Below are 14,012 nucleotides of genomic sequence, written 5' to 3' on the forward strand. Positions count from 1 at the left end.
GGCTGACCCCCGTAACCTTGAGTGCATTCCCTCCTCACCTTTGCATCTTAGAATCTCTACTTTCCTTCAAGACTCAGTTCAAGTAGCACCTTATCTGATCCCCTAGCTGCCAGCCCCCACCCCATCACATACTTATTTTTATTTTAAAAATATAAGTGAGAAATATTGTGTTAAACATCAAATATGGCTTCTGTGCCTTCTCTGCCCCCTCAATTAACAAGCTCATTTTTCTCCCTCTCTTCTCCCTCCCCTCCTTGACAAAGGAAAAAAGAAAAATAAAACCCTTCTAACAACTATTCATAGTCAAGCAAAACCAGTTTTCACAATGGCCACGTCCACATGTGCATCTCACTGTGCATTTTGAGTCTATTGCCTTTCTCTGTATGTGTATATCTATATGTCTACATATACATATATAATATGTGCACATGTATATGTAAATACATACATCCACATGTCTCCTAATAAAATGTAAACTCCCTGTGAGGACTGTTTCCCATCTTTGTACCCATGGCACTGAATACACATAGTAGGCATGTAATAGATATTGATTGATTGGTTGGTTAATTTCCTTTTGACTCTTCCTTTCTTCTAAGGGGAGATCTCAGGTCCCCAGAATTTAGGGCTGAAGAGGCCCTTGAAGACCATCTCATCAGCCCCTTTGTTTCACAGAGGAGGACATTAAGTGGCTGGACGTGTTGGACATTTGAGCTTATCTTGGAAGACAAGGGAAAGATTTCCCCAGCTCTCGGCCTGAAAGAGCCCTAGAAACCACAGAGAGGTGCTCAGTGTGCTCAGAGTGGCAGGAAAGTTTTTCTTGGACTGAGGGAGATCACCCAGAAGGGCTTCAGAGACAGAGCCCTATCTGGTCTGGTCTAGTCTGTCCATTACAAGACTCTGCATGCTTCTTCTGTGTTCTTACCTGGGGGCAGATAATAAAGCAAACTAAGAGGGAGATGGATGGGGAAGGCAGCCACGTGGAGTAATAAAGCCCAGCCCAAGAGGGACTGACTAGGAGGGAGGAGTGTCCAGCCTGCCAGAGTCCATAGAAGGAGAGCTCTGTCCCTCACCCTTTCAGGAGAACAACGGAGGGGAACCCAGCCAAACCATGCCCAGGGCAGTGACAGGAATGGGTCGCAGGAGTTTGAAGGAGTCGGACAGCTCTGAAGAGGAAATGGAAGGTGTTTTCTGGGATGCCAGGGGGGATTTTGTGCAGCTAAAGGACAGCGGGCCCTCCGAACACTCCAGCGACATTGAAGGGCTCAGAGTGAGAAAGACGAGCCGGCCTGTGAGATCTAAGGCCAGAAGGATCGCTGCTAATGTTAGAGAACGCAAGAGGATCCTTGATTATAATCAAGCCTTCAATGCCCTCCGTCTGGCCCTCAAGCATGACCTCAGCGGCAAGCGGCTGTCCAAGATCGCCACCCTCCGGAGGGCCATCCACCGGATCACCTCCCTGTCCATGTTCCTGCGCTCTGGCTCTGCTGCCCGGTGGCCCTGCAGCCACCAGGAATGTCGGACCCATTATGTCAGAGTCCAGGAGGAGGAAGCTGGCTGGGATGGTCACCCGCAGCCCTTCCAGATGCCCATGGACTACAGTTATGGAGAGGCTGCTCTTCCCTTCCAACCGTACCCTCCTTCTCCTCTCTACTTGAAATATTCTCCTCAGACTCAATTTTCCTCCCAACTGGAAAGTCAGAAGGAGGAGGCCATCCCTCCCAACCCTGTCTATCACTCCAGTGGGAGCTGTCCTCTTGGGGAACAGCCCCCTTGCTATCCAAAGTACATGGACAACCTCCGAGCTCCCTCTCCAAGAACAATTCCCTGGCAGCTTGGGTACCTCCGAGGACCAGGGCCGGGTTGCCAGCAGTCTTTGCCCATGCACTGAGCTGGACTGCTTGGAATGCAGAGGGATGCTTTCTCAGCTGCTCAGACAAGACTAGAACCGACAGGTGCTGGGGAAAAAACCTACCTGCTCTGGGAACATCCAACAAAGATATAACAAGATGGTGTTGGAAGGAAGAGAGAAGCTGTGACCCTGGTGGGTGGAGTGAGTCCCTCTGGGAGGGTGGTAGAGGGGACTGAGGACAGACATGGTGACTGTGATCAAGACTCAGGGATAGAGCTGGATGGCTTCTTGTCTCTGGGGGCTGCTCCCCTGAGTCTTTAGGAACTGCTGCATCTGACCTTCAGTAAGCAGGGCTGTGTCTTGCATGCTTCTTAGATGTTCAGACTCTTTTAAGCCTTATCGCAAGTCTGGTGTTTTTATTTCTGGGCTCCCTGCGTCGGATCCTAGTTATCTCTGGGCTTTCAGGACACAGAGGCTCATTCTGAACAAGTGAGACATGTTCGTGTGTGTGTATGTGGATATGTGTGGGCAGCTATGTGACAGGAGTGATTAATGTGATTCTGTGTACTATGTATGGGGGAGGGAGATACCCGGGGAGGGGGCAGTATCTGACATTTCCTTCTACTTACCTTGGGGACAGTGGGGCCTGAGCTTTGACAAAGTGGGAGGAAACAAGCAGAGTATCTAGAGGAAGGCCTGGGACCTGCGGGTGATAGGATCAGAGATTTGAAGCTGGACGATCTCTCAGAGGTCATCTGGTCCAACACCTTCATCTTACAGGTGAGGAAAGTGAGGCACCAATACAAGTGACGTGAGATTTGAACCCTGGTCCACTGCATCTGAATCCAGTATTCATTCCAATGGACTCCATGGCCTCTCCTCATGTCACAATTTAGCCAGCTCAGAGCTTTTGTCTGCACTCCTGAAGGTAGAGACAGAATGGGGTGGGGAGTGGGTCCTTAGACAGAAGGAAAGAGGTGAGCCAGCTAGCATAGATAGATTACAGCACCCTTAAGCTGACAAGGACTTTGGAAACCACCTTGTCTAACTCCTGTTTTACAGATGAGAAAGCAAAGAACCAGAAAAGGAAGGGACTTAGAAACCAGGGTCAAGTTAATAGCTTACCAAGTCCATAGCAGAGCCAGAACAGTACTGGAACACAGCACTCTTCGCCTCTATACTCTAGTGACAGCTGAGTGTGATTCTTTGTCTTCTCTGAACAAGTCAGGAGGGTGGTGGAGGGGAGGGTCTTCCTTGTGTTTAAATTTTAGGATCATAGATTAAGAAAGGGACTTCACAGTTCAAACCCCTAATTTTACAGATGGGGAAACTGAGGCCCAGAGAGTAACTTGGCCAGGGTCAAATGGTTGGTAAGTGGCAGAGCTGGTATCTGGACCCAGGTGCTCTAACAGCATAATAAGGCTGAGAGTTCTGAAGTCCAGGAAAAAAAGAAATGAGTATATGAATAGGGTGATTTCAACTTTGGGGTTAGAAGGGACAATATGGAGTGGGGAGGTGTATGTGTGTGTGGAGATAGGGACTGATCAATGGAAGAGGAGACTGAGACATAGTGGGCTGAATCAGAGGAGGGGACTTTTGCTCCCTTCAACAGACCTATCAAGATTCTGTGTTGGCTGTTTGATCCAGACATGAAGACTGTCTCAAAAACCAGCCTCTAGGCCTCCCTTAGCATCACAAGAAAGAAGATCAGGGGGTTACTTGCTGGTTTGGGGGTCTTGAGAAATGTCAAGTGATGGCTGACAGTTGTGTGGTCCTGAAGTAACAGACTAGGAAAGAATGTTCTGGAATGCCAAGCACCAAGCAGGGAGACTGGTTGAGGAAGAGGAGAAACTGTTGCTCTTTGCACAACAAGGGATGTTGTATCCCCTGTGAATTTTTCTTCCCAGCCCCAGGTGGAGAGAGTTCTGGCAAAACTGGAAGGCAGGAAATCCCAATAGCCTTAATTCATAGGATCAGAGCTAGAAAGGCCTTTAGAAGTCATGGAATCAAAATCTCTTATTTTGCACATGAGGAAACTGAGACAAAAAGAGGTTAAGTGACTTGCCCAGGATCACACAGCTAGTCAGTGTCTGAGGTAGAACTGAACCCAGGTCTTCTTAACTGCAAGTCTAGTGATTTATACTGTGCATCTAAAGTGCGCCTCTCCCAACATACACACTAATAGTCAAATGCCTTCCTTCTCAAGCAAATCCTCCTCCCTGTGGCTTTGCTGGGGCTTCTGATGTCACAGCCCTCAGAAGGTGAGCCCTAAACACCTCAGTGTCTTACCTTAGTCAGAAATAGTCAGGAGCACAGTTGGGAACAGAATAAAGGACTCCAATCCCCTAGCACTTTCTCCCACCCTTCTTTCCTGACATGGAGTCAGGTCTGTCTCAGGAGGGCTTGTGCACAGACCAGGACAGCCCATGTCACTTTGTCAGCATGAATGTGTGAGGTCCACAGAGGTGAGGTAACTGCTATGTGGTCCCAAAGTATTAAAATAGCAGAGAGAGCATTTGATTCCTGCCTCACTGACTCTGAATGCACCACTCCACTCACTAGATCATATTATCCCAAAGCATTCTCCCTCCTCCCATCTTCTTGGGGCACTTTGCCTAGGTCTCTCCTTTTGCTACCTGGTAGAATCAATCTGTGTACAGGTCAGAGTTCTCCCCTCCCCCTCAAAACTGCAACATAGCAGGAGCTTAATAAATGCTTATTGGATTGATCTGAATGTTTTTCCCAACATCTAGCACAGAACTCTGAACATAGCAGGTACTCAGAATATGTTCTTGAATAAATGAATGAATAAAATGGGTGCACTGTCTGCATGGCAGAGGGAAGGCAGTACTCCCATGGAGGCCAACAGGGTCATTGCCCGATTTGGAGCTCTTCCCCACTCCATTGGCCTACATTTTATTCCCAGGATTCTATTGGTGGATAGGTACTGCATGCAGCTCTGGACCAGTGATCACAATGGAGCGGGGAGGTTTTGATTGTAAAAGGCACCATTTTCAGCTGGAGCTGGTGAGGTGGGGTGTTGGAGTGTGAAGGAGGGGGGAAAGGTAGGTCAGATTTCCACCCTGTTCCTTAAATGGAGATCAGGGGTTAGAAGGGATCATCACCACCATGATCATAGCTAACATTTATTTAATGACTTAAGGTCTACATTAAATCTCTCATTTCATCTTCACAACAAACCTAGAAGGCAAGTGCCATAACTGTCCCTATTTTACAGATAAGGAGAGTGAGGCTGAGAGGTCACACCTAGTCAGGGTTTGAACTCAGGCAGGAGGCTGTTTATTTACTGATTGTGTGTGTGTATGTGTGTTTATGTGTGTCTATGTATGATTATGCTTCTGCATCTGTGTGTTAGGGCAGTGTGAATGTCTTCCCACCTGTGTATTTTTGTGTAGACATGTACTGGTCTACAAACACATGTGTTCATAAATGCATAAATTGAATGTGGTTACTTAGGGAGACTGAGGTAGGACAGACCTGAGATTTTGTAAGTATGGGAAATTCCCAATGTGGAAATGACTTCCAGTGGTACCATTTGACAACTCACCTCCAATTTTAGAGTCTTAAAGGGTTTCCTGGGACATTAAGAGGTTAAGTGACTTGTTTGTGGTCACAAGCTAATACTGTATGTATCAGAATCAGGATTTGAACCCAGGTCTTCCTTGACTCTGAAGCTGGCCTTCTTTCCACTAAGTCACACTGCATTTTGCGCATCTATGTGTGTGTGTGTGTGTGTGTGTATTACATATACGATAATAACCTATGACACTCATCTAGTGCTTTAAAGGCTGAGAAGCCCTTCACACATATGGTTGCATTTGATTCTCACAAGAGGGAGAGGCTATTATTATCCCCATTGAACAGATGAGGAACTGAGGCTGAGAGGGGACAAGCAGCTTGCCCATGGTCACAAAGCTATTATTTGTCTAGGGCAGAATTTGAACTCAGGTCTTCCTGGCTCCAGTTCAGCACTCTCCTCAATTCCACCTGGCTGCTGAGCTTTCAGATACTTTACTTGCTATTTTACAGCCAGGGAAAGTTATTTAGAGACATGAAGGGATTTGTCCAGGGTCACCTGTCAGATGTGAGGCTTGAACCTGGATCTTCTTGGTTCTGAACCCAGGGCTCTGTCCATTATACCTTGCTGCCTCCTTAGCATAGATCTGCCTAGAAGTCGTCCCCTGCCCCTGCCCCCAGCTTATCCTACTACCCTCCAGTGTTCATTCTAGGCTCCTGAACTTGACCTGCACCTGCCCCTCTCCAGGTCTTCTGGGACTTGTGCTGGCCTTTTGGCTGTTCCTACAAATCAATTCCACTTTGAAAGGACCAAGATTCACCAGACAGAGTAAATAAAAATGTGTCACTGGCGGGGAAGACAATTCCCAAAGAGGATTCCATTGAATCATGGCAGCCTGAGATGCGTGTGTGTGGGGGAGGCAGCAAGAGGAGTGAAACTGTTTGGTCTGACCACCCCAGGGAACAATTGGGACAGGACAATAAACACTCAGCTGGTCCAATCGTGTAAAAACCATCTACACAGCTTCATGAAGGCATCTCTTGCTACATGTGTGCAAAAGATATATGTGTGTGTGTATGGTTGTATAAATATGTGTGTATGTAGATGTGTGTGTGTGTGTGTGAGAGAGAGAGAGAGGGAGACAGACAGAGAAAGAGGCAAAGAAACTGATGATACACACAGAGAGAGGGACAGAAAGAGAAAGAGCAATGAGGGAGAGAGACAGAGGTAGAGTTAGAGACGGAAAGAGCAAAGAGAGACAGAGAGTACAGATAAAAAGAGAGCAATAGAGACACTGAAAGAGGTTGAGAAAAGAGAGAGAGAGAGAGAGAGAGAGAGAGAGAGAGAGAGAGAGAGAGAGAGAGAGAGAGAGAGAGAGAGAAATGGAGAGAGGGAGAGATAGGGAGACACTGAGACAGGAAGAGAGAGAAAGACAGAGAAGGAGAGAGAGTAGGAGAGAGAGGGAGAGAGAAAGAGAGAAGGGAGGGGACAGAGAGGGAGAGAGAGAAAGAGAGAGGAGAGAAGAGAGGAGACAGATGGGAGAGAGGAGGAGAGACAGAAAGAGAGAGAGAAAAGGGAGGAGAGAGGAAGAGAGAGACAGAGATTAAGAAGGAATTAAGAGACAACAGTGACAGAAGAGGCTGTTGGAATGACTAGTAATTGTTCTCATTCGGGAGGAGTCTCGAAGGATTCGGAGGAGGTACAAAGTCTACGGCAGGACTCTGCTAAGTATTCTTGAACCCAAGTCAGGAGTAAAACTTTTCAGCGACAGCGAACACTTAGCTGGCTGTGCTTCAGCCAGCAATGCTAGATCCTTGGGGAAGCGCTTTCCAAACATATCAATGCTTCCCCACACGAGACATTTCTAATTTTTTTTTCCTTAGTGCTTCCTGAGGGGGAAATGGAAAATATGTCCGCACTCCCTAGGAGGCAGCAGCCAAGACGGGACCGGAAGCCTCGGGTCCAGCCTGACCGCCTGCCTGACTGTCTGCCTTTGGCTTCTGCCTCTTTCTGGATGTGCGACCTCAAGGCCCCACTCACTCTACACCTCTGGTAGTCATTAAGCTCTTCTATAAATGAAGAAGTTGGGCTGGATCAGAGGATGGGGGCGGGGGTGAGGTGGGGGAGGATCCGTGGCCAGCTTTCAGGAGATCTGGATGGAAAAACAATGACATCCTTTTTTTCACTAACCTCTAACTGAAGTCTCGCATTTCCTTCAAATATGACCGAAAATACACAAACAAAACTTTTTCTCTGAGAATGAGTCCCAGGACGTCATCAGAGTGCGGGAGGGGTGCGTGACACTCAAGAGGAGCCCAGCGCTGCTGACTTCTAAGCTCGGAGCTCCGGACTCCCAGGGTGCCTGGGCGGAGGTGGGGGGTGGGGTCTGTGCTGAAGGTTTGAAATTCCCTCTGATTGTCCCAGCGTGGGATTCCTACCGTTCGGGGTTTGAAAGGCTGGGGAAGGGGAAGGGAAGGATGAGGAGAGGAAATGAACTCTCCCCAACCCGCTTCCACTTCGCAGGCGGGCAGTCGGGGGAGGCTCAAAGGCTCCTCCGTGTCCTTCCCAGCGCAGGCTCTTTTCGGGGCCTCTCCTTCCACTTCAGCCACCTCATCCTTTTATCATTGGGTTTTTCTACTTTGCTTTCACTCACTCTTCCCCCCCGGTTCTTTGGGGGCACATTTAAACTTCTCTAGCACCTGGCTTCACAACCGCATTTCTTAGCTCCCATTCCACTCCATTTAGGGGTGCGTTGGTAAATGTTTAACAACCGGCTCTAGGCAGGACAGCCTTTTCCCTTTCATCTGCATTATTGACCTTTCTCCATTACTTTCTTAAGTCCAGAAAGCAACACAAAGAAGAATCAAGCTCTGGTTTCTAGTATTTGCTGATACCTAGGTGTAAATGCTCACGCTGAAAATTTCACAATTAGCTTGCTAGCAGTTTGACATGGCTTTAGCCCGGATTCCTCTCCATTGCATTCTATTAGAATGGCAGTGTGCTGCTGTGACAATCAATCAGGATACTACAGGCCAGGCACGGTGCTAAGCACTAGGGATGCAAAGAGAGGACAATACAAGAACACTGAACTTGGAATCTCAGGGCCTGAGTTCAAACGCCGATTTTGTCATTTACTACTTGTGTGGTTGTAGACAAGTCAATTGATTCCAACCTCTCTGAGCCTCAGTTTCCTCACCTATAAAATAAAGCAGATGGGCTAGATGGCCTCTGAGGTCCCTTTTTACCAAGGGTTCTTAACCCTGAGATTCAGGTACTTGTGTCCAATTAACATTTTTCTTTGAGGCTTTGGTTGCAGCTATTTTCACACTGTTTTCTGAGTCTGTGTCTTGGTCTTCCTTGCTACTATTGTAGCTTTTTCATGGTCAAATTCATTTTGTTGTTTGCTTTTTTTCTTTTTTTGGGGGGGGGAGGTTTTTAGGCTATGGGGTTAAGTGACTTGCCCAGGGTCACACAGGTAGTAAGTGTTATGTGTCTGAGGGTGGATTTGAACTCAGGTCCTCCTGATTCCAGGGCTGGTGCTCTATCCACTGGGCCACCTAGCTGTTCCCCCTAAGTTTTCTTAGGCCAGAAAAATGTCTCACCCTGATCTTTTGTTGACTTTAACACTCCAAAAATTTGATTTGAGACATTTTAAAATTGTTTAGAAGGGAATGCTGGGAGAGTTCAGTTGGGTGGCTGCCTCTAATCCCTCTGCCCCAGGGACCATTGTTTTTAATCTTTGTAACCCTAGGCCTGGCACAGAGCCGGAGTTTATTAAGTGCTTTTAAAACTGTTTTTGAATCCAAGTTCTCAGCCAAAAGATTTAGTGCCTTTAATGAGCTCTTGAAAGAATGACTAAAGCTCATGTATTCTGTGAAACTGGTCCTGCAGTTCTTGAGCATTTTGGCCAGCCTGAGGCCAGCCTTTCGAGTTGGGAATCGAATAGAACATGGTCTTAGAGCTGGAAGGACCCTTGGGTGTCATATGGATCAAGCCCTGTCCAGAGCCCAGATGCCCTGTCTTGAGCCTCACCAACCAAATGGGCTTTCAGCCTCTACTTTCATACCTCCCACGATAGGAAACTCACTACTTTACAAAGTAGTTCATTCAACTGGCCAGGAAGTTGGTGTGCAGCTAATTGAAACAAAGTTATTTGGGAAATTAAACGTGACCTTACAAATAAGGTGGTTATGTCTTAGACACTAAAGCTACTTGCTCCATGGAGGGAGGCATTGCTCCCTAGCATCTCTGGCACCAGCCCCGCCTCCTTTCTCTCTGCTCACATGGCCATCTCAGTGCTCTGTACCTTGACCCCAACATAGTGATGTCATTTTGGTCCTCTTCAAACACAAAGGACAATGTCCAACCAACACGGCTGCCTTAATGCACCTTCTTGGTGTCCCTGATTGAGGCTCTTCCCTCACCAACTCATCCTTCACCTAGCTGCCTAAATTTTCCTAAAGCACAACTCTGACCAAAAGCATCCCTCCACTATTCAAGAACCTTCCACTGCTCCCTATTGCCTCCAGGACAAAATCCAAACTCCTCAGTTTAGCATGCAAAGCTCTTCACAGTTTGTCTCCAGTCTCTCTTCCCAACCTCATTTCATATTGCTCTTCCTCATACATTCTACATTCCAGGCAAACTGACCCACTTGCTGTTCCCCAGACTTGGCACTCCGTCTTCTGACCACCTGTCTTTGCAAAGGCTCCCCCCCACTCCCACCCACCCGTTGCTTGGAATGCTCTTCTTCATCTCCTCCCCCCAGAATCCTTAACCTCCTTGAAGGCTTACCTCTGGTGTTTCCTCCTACAGGGAGCCTTTCCTGATTCTGCTAGTTTTTGGCACTCAGATTCTCTGATTATCTTGTATTTATCTGTGTCTATGTTAGAACACATCCCCAAAGAGGACAAGAGATGCTTCTTTGTCTTTGAATGTCCAATGCTTATCACGGTACTTTGAACATGGTAGTTACTTAGCAAATGTCTGCTGAATTGAATTAGAAGCTAGATGGTAATAGGTTCTTCTCTTTTCTTTCCTCTCTGTTTCTCTCCTTCCTTCCTCCCCTTCTCTATCTTTTTCTCTTTCTTTCTCCCTCTCTCCCATCTTTCTTCCTTTCTTTCTTTCTTTCTTTCTTTCCTTCTTTCTTCCTTCCTTTCTTTCTCTTTCTTTCTTTCTTTCTTTCCTTCTTTCTTCCTTCCTTTCTTTCTCTTTCTTTCTTTCTTTCTTTCTTTCTTTCTTTCTTTCTTTCTTTCTTTCTTTCTTCTTTCTTCCTTCCTTCCTTCCTTCCTTCCTTCCTTCCTTCCTTCCTTTCTTTCTTTCTTTCTTTCTTTCTTTCTTCTTTCTTTCTTTCTTTCTTTTTCTTTCTTTCTTTCCTTCTTCCTTCCTTCCTTCCTTCCTTCCTTCCTTCCTTCCTTCCTTTCTTTCTTTCTTTCTTTCTTTTCCTTCCTTCCTTCCTTCCTTCCTTCCTTTCTTTCTTTCTTTCTTTCTTTCTTTCTTCTTTCTTCTTTCTTCTTTCTTTCTTTCTTTCTTCCTTCTTCCTTCCTTCCTTCCTTCCTTCCTTCCTTCCTTCCTTCCTTCCTTCCTTCCTTCCTTTCTTTCTTCTCTCCTTTCCTTTCCTTCCTTTCTCTCTCCTTCCATCTTTTCCCTTCTCCCCTCCTTTCTTCCCTTCTCTCCCTTCCTCCTTTCCCTCCTTTCCTTCCTTCCTTCCTATCTCTTGCTCTCAATATATGACCTGCTCATTTTCCCACTCCCAGAATAGGTTGCTCTGATACTCTGCTCACAGCTAGTGTTTTACAAACTGCTCATGCCCACCTTATACCTCTCCATTACATTTGGGGACTCAAGGATCCTTACTTTCAATTCTATTCACTTTATGGAAATATGGTGCTTTTCTATCCAGGTTGAACATGGCTATTTCCCCCCCTCAAGACAGCCAAACCTCTGAAGACAGAAAGACTCATCTCCCCCTCAAGATGACCAGGAAGAGGCAAGATCTATGTCTTCTTCTGGGAATGGCTCCAGATTGGGGTAGAGCCCTGAGCCTGCCATCCTAGACCTGCCCCAGGCCTAGGACTCCCAACGACTCCAAAAGCTGCCAGGCTCTGGATTACTTCAGGTCATTCATTCAAATCTGGTTCTCATGATTTCCCAACAAGATTCTTTCCCCTAATACCCTTGTTCTTGGAAGTATGGCCGCCACCATGACCTCATTCTGCTCCGTGGGGAGGGAGGAATCTGGCTTGCACTTCCATTCTTCCTTTCCTTTTCCCTGACCTTATCTGCCACTTTCTAGATTAGTCAGGGTATGGCAAAGGGTAGAAAATTCACTCCCTTCAGTTTGCGGGTGAGGGCTAGAGGAAAGAGAGTAAGACTCATGGTTAGGGAAACACAGGGGCTAGGAAGAGTCATGCACAGGATTAAACTATTAGGACAAGTAAGGGGAAGAGGAGATTGATTAGGTTAGTCTAAGATTCTGAGTCTAGCCCAGGATCACAGAGCTAGAGCTAGATGGAACCTCAGAAACCATCTAGTACAGTTTCCCCATTTTACAAATAAGGAAACTGAGGCCCACACAGTAATAAATATATGTACCCAAAGGGCTAGCCGTGTAAGGCAAAACACAAAGCCCTACAAGTCATCCCTGTTTTACAGATCAACTCATTGATAAACAAGCCTTTATTAAGCCCCAGGTAGTGGGGATGAAGCCATCCAGGTACCTGGAGAGGCCAGTGACTTGGCCAGGGTCACACAGCTAGGACATGAATGCCTTTTCCCCAGGGGATGCTTGTTAAAGGAGTTTTGAGTCAAAGCAGGAAGTCTGTATTTGTCTGTCTCTCTGTATATGTGTGTGGTGGGGGTGGACAGTGACAAGTAAGCCCCTGCTCCAGATAATCTGCCTTCTTCCACTCCTTTTCTCCGTCCATCCACTCTTATGCCTTGCGTTCCCATAAGGTCCACTAGGTGGGGCCAAGCACCGTGCTGCCTCCCAGCCACTGCCATTAGGTCAGAAAGAGCGCAGGCTGGTTCCGTTTGTCTGTCTGCCTGCTGGGCCATGGAATTCCCACTCTACCTTGCAACTTTAATGCCCCATTCCACCTCAGGATATGGCCACTTAGTTCTTTATTTTCATTGTTGAGTTTATTTATAAACTAAAAAGGCCCTTCTCTGTAAGCTCCACAAGCGTATCCTGCTCTCCTGGACATCCCCTCCTGGGTGCTTTCCTCCCCTGAGGCAGCTTTCCATCCTGATGCATTGATTTCTTGATTTCTTTCGAACTGCATTACTGACCATGTAGCTAGCCCCACGTGACCCGGGCCTCCAGGAAGCAGGTCTCTTAAGGGGTTTACATATTTATAAGTACATTAACATAGTCACAGGAGACCAAACTACTTCTTAGGCAGGAAGAAATTGAAGATTGGGTGATGGGGTTGGGGTGGGGGGAGACTCTACAGCAGGTAAGGAGCATCATAGATTTAGAACTGGAAAGCAAAGGACCTGAGAAATCATCTAGTACAAACCCTTCATTTTACAGATGAGGAAACTGAGGCCCAGTGTGGTTAAGTGACTTGGCCAAGGTAGTCAACATCAGAGACCAGACTTGAATCCAAATTCTCTGATGTCAGAGCTGGTGCTCTTTCCGTGTGGGGAGCAGCTGCCTCCCAAACTACTCTTCAGATGGGGGAGGGGTGTGAAGGGGTGCAGGGCAGTCTCATATTATCTCATTTCCCTCTTCTCATGCTTCTTTGGTTCAGAACGAGCAAAGGAGAAAAAGCAAATAGGCTTTGGTGAGGAGTTGTTTGGGGCTGAATCCACGGCTTCTCAGGCTGGCACTCCCAACACTTTATGTAAAAGCCTTATAAGGTTTCTCTGATTTCTACTGACCAGTATTTTCCCTAGATTGTGCAGACTTTGATCCCCACGTAGCTGTGAGGTTCAGAGGCACCAACACCAACATGGAGGGTTTGGGCTGGCTTAGGCCATCTGCTTCCAGAATCTGGGTTCCCAGGTATCCTTTGTTCCATTTCAAGAAAAGGAATCTGCCCTCTTCCCACCTGGCAGGTGATCTATTAAAGGCTTCCAGAGCAATAAACAGCCTGCTATTTAAGAGCTGGTACGCAAGGGCTTGAGAGCAATACAGTCATATAACCAATACAGAAAGGGTCTGGAGCAGGGAATAGAAAACCCTTGGGGGTAAAGGACCTTGCAGGTCACAAGCCAGCCAAAGAGATTTTTCAAGGAGGCTAAAAATGACAGGCTTTAACACAGAGGCAGCTCTGCTAAAGGAATGAGCCACCTGCCTTCCTCTACCTCCAGTCCCAGAGTCCCAAATGTTCTAGTTCTCTAAAAAGATGCTAAGTAACCACTAACTAGAGATGAGAATCATTTATCCCTTCTGCCACAGAGAGGACACCTTTGGGTCTGGGTTCCATACTTCTCACTGCCTTCTGCTGTCTCATTATTCCAGCCCAGCTGCTCAGTCACCTCCCTTTGCTCAGAGGCACATTTTTAGATGCAGGTTCATGCTTATTCCAGTACCATTTCCTTCCTCCCTCCCTCCCTCCCTCCCTCTCTCTCTTTCCCTCCTCTCTTTCTTTTTTCCTCCTTACCTTCTTCCTTCCTTCT

The 14,012-nt window shown here is 47.0% G+C and overlaps 1 protein-coding gene across 1 annotated transcript; it reads left to right on the forward strand.

Annotated features, from left to right (window-relative positions):
• Positions 1 to 1,091: 1,091 nt before the first annotated feature.
• BHLHA9 (basic helix-loop-helix family member a9) lies at positions 1,092 to 1,888 on the forward strand. The gene has a single exon (XM_021006978.2). The coding sequence runs from the start codon at positions 1,109 to 1,111 to the stop codon at positions 1,886 to 1,888; it is 780 nt and encodes a 259-aa protein (XP_020862637.1). The 5' UTR covers positions 1,092 to 1,108.
• Positions 1,889 to 14,012: the final 12,124 nt, after the last annotated feature.

The sequence above is a fragment of the Phascolarctos cinereus genome, unplaced genomic scaffold (assembly GCF_003287225.1).
Source record: "Phascolarctos cinereus isolate Bilbo 61053 unplaced genomic scaffold, phaCin_HiC Scaffold_5;HRSCAF=322, whole genome shotgun sequence".
Classification (NCBI taxonomy): domain Eukaryota; kingdom Metazoa; phylum Chordata; class Mammalia; order Diprotodontia; family Phascolarctidae; genus Phascolarctos; species Phascolarctos cinereus.

What these genes read in the sequence shown, in the direction of transcription:
- BHLHA9 (XM_021006978.2), top strand. Translation starts at nt 1,109, where the DNA reads ATGCCCAGGGCAGTGACAGGAATGGGTCGCAGGAGTTTGAAGGAGTCG.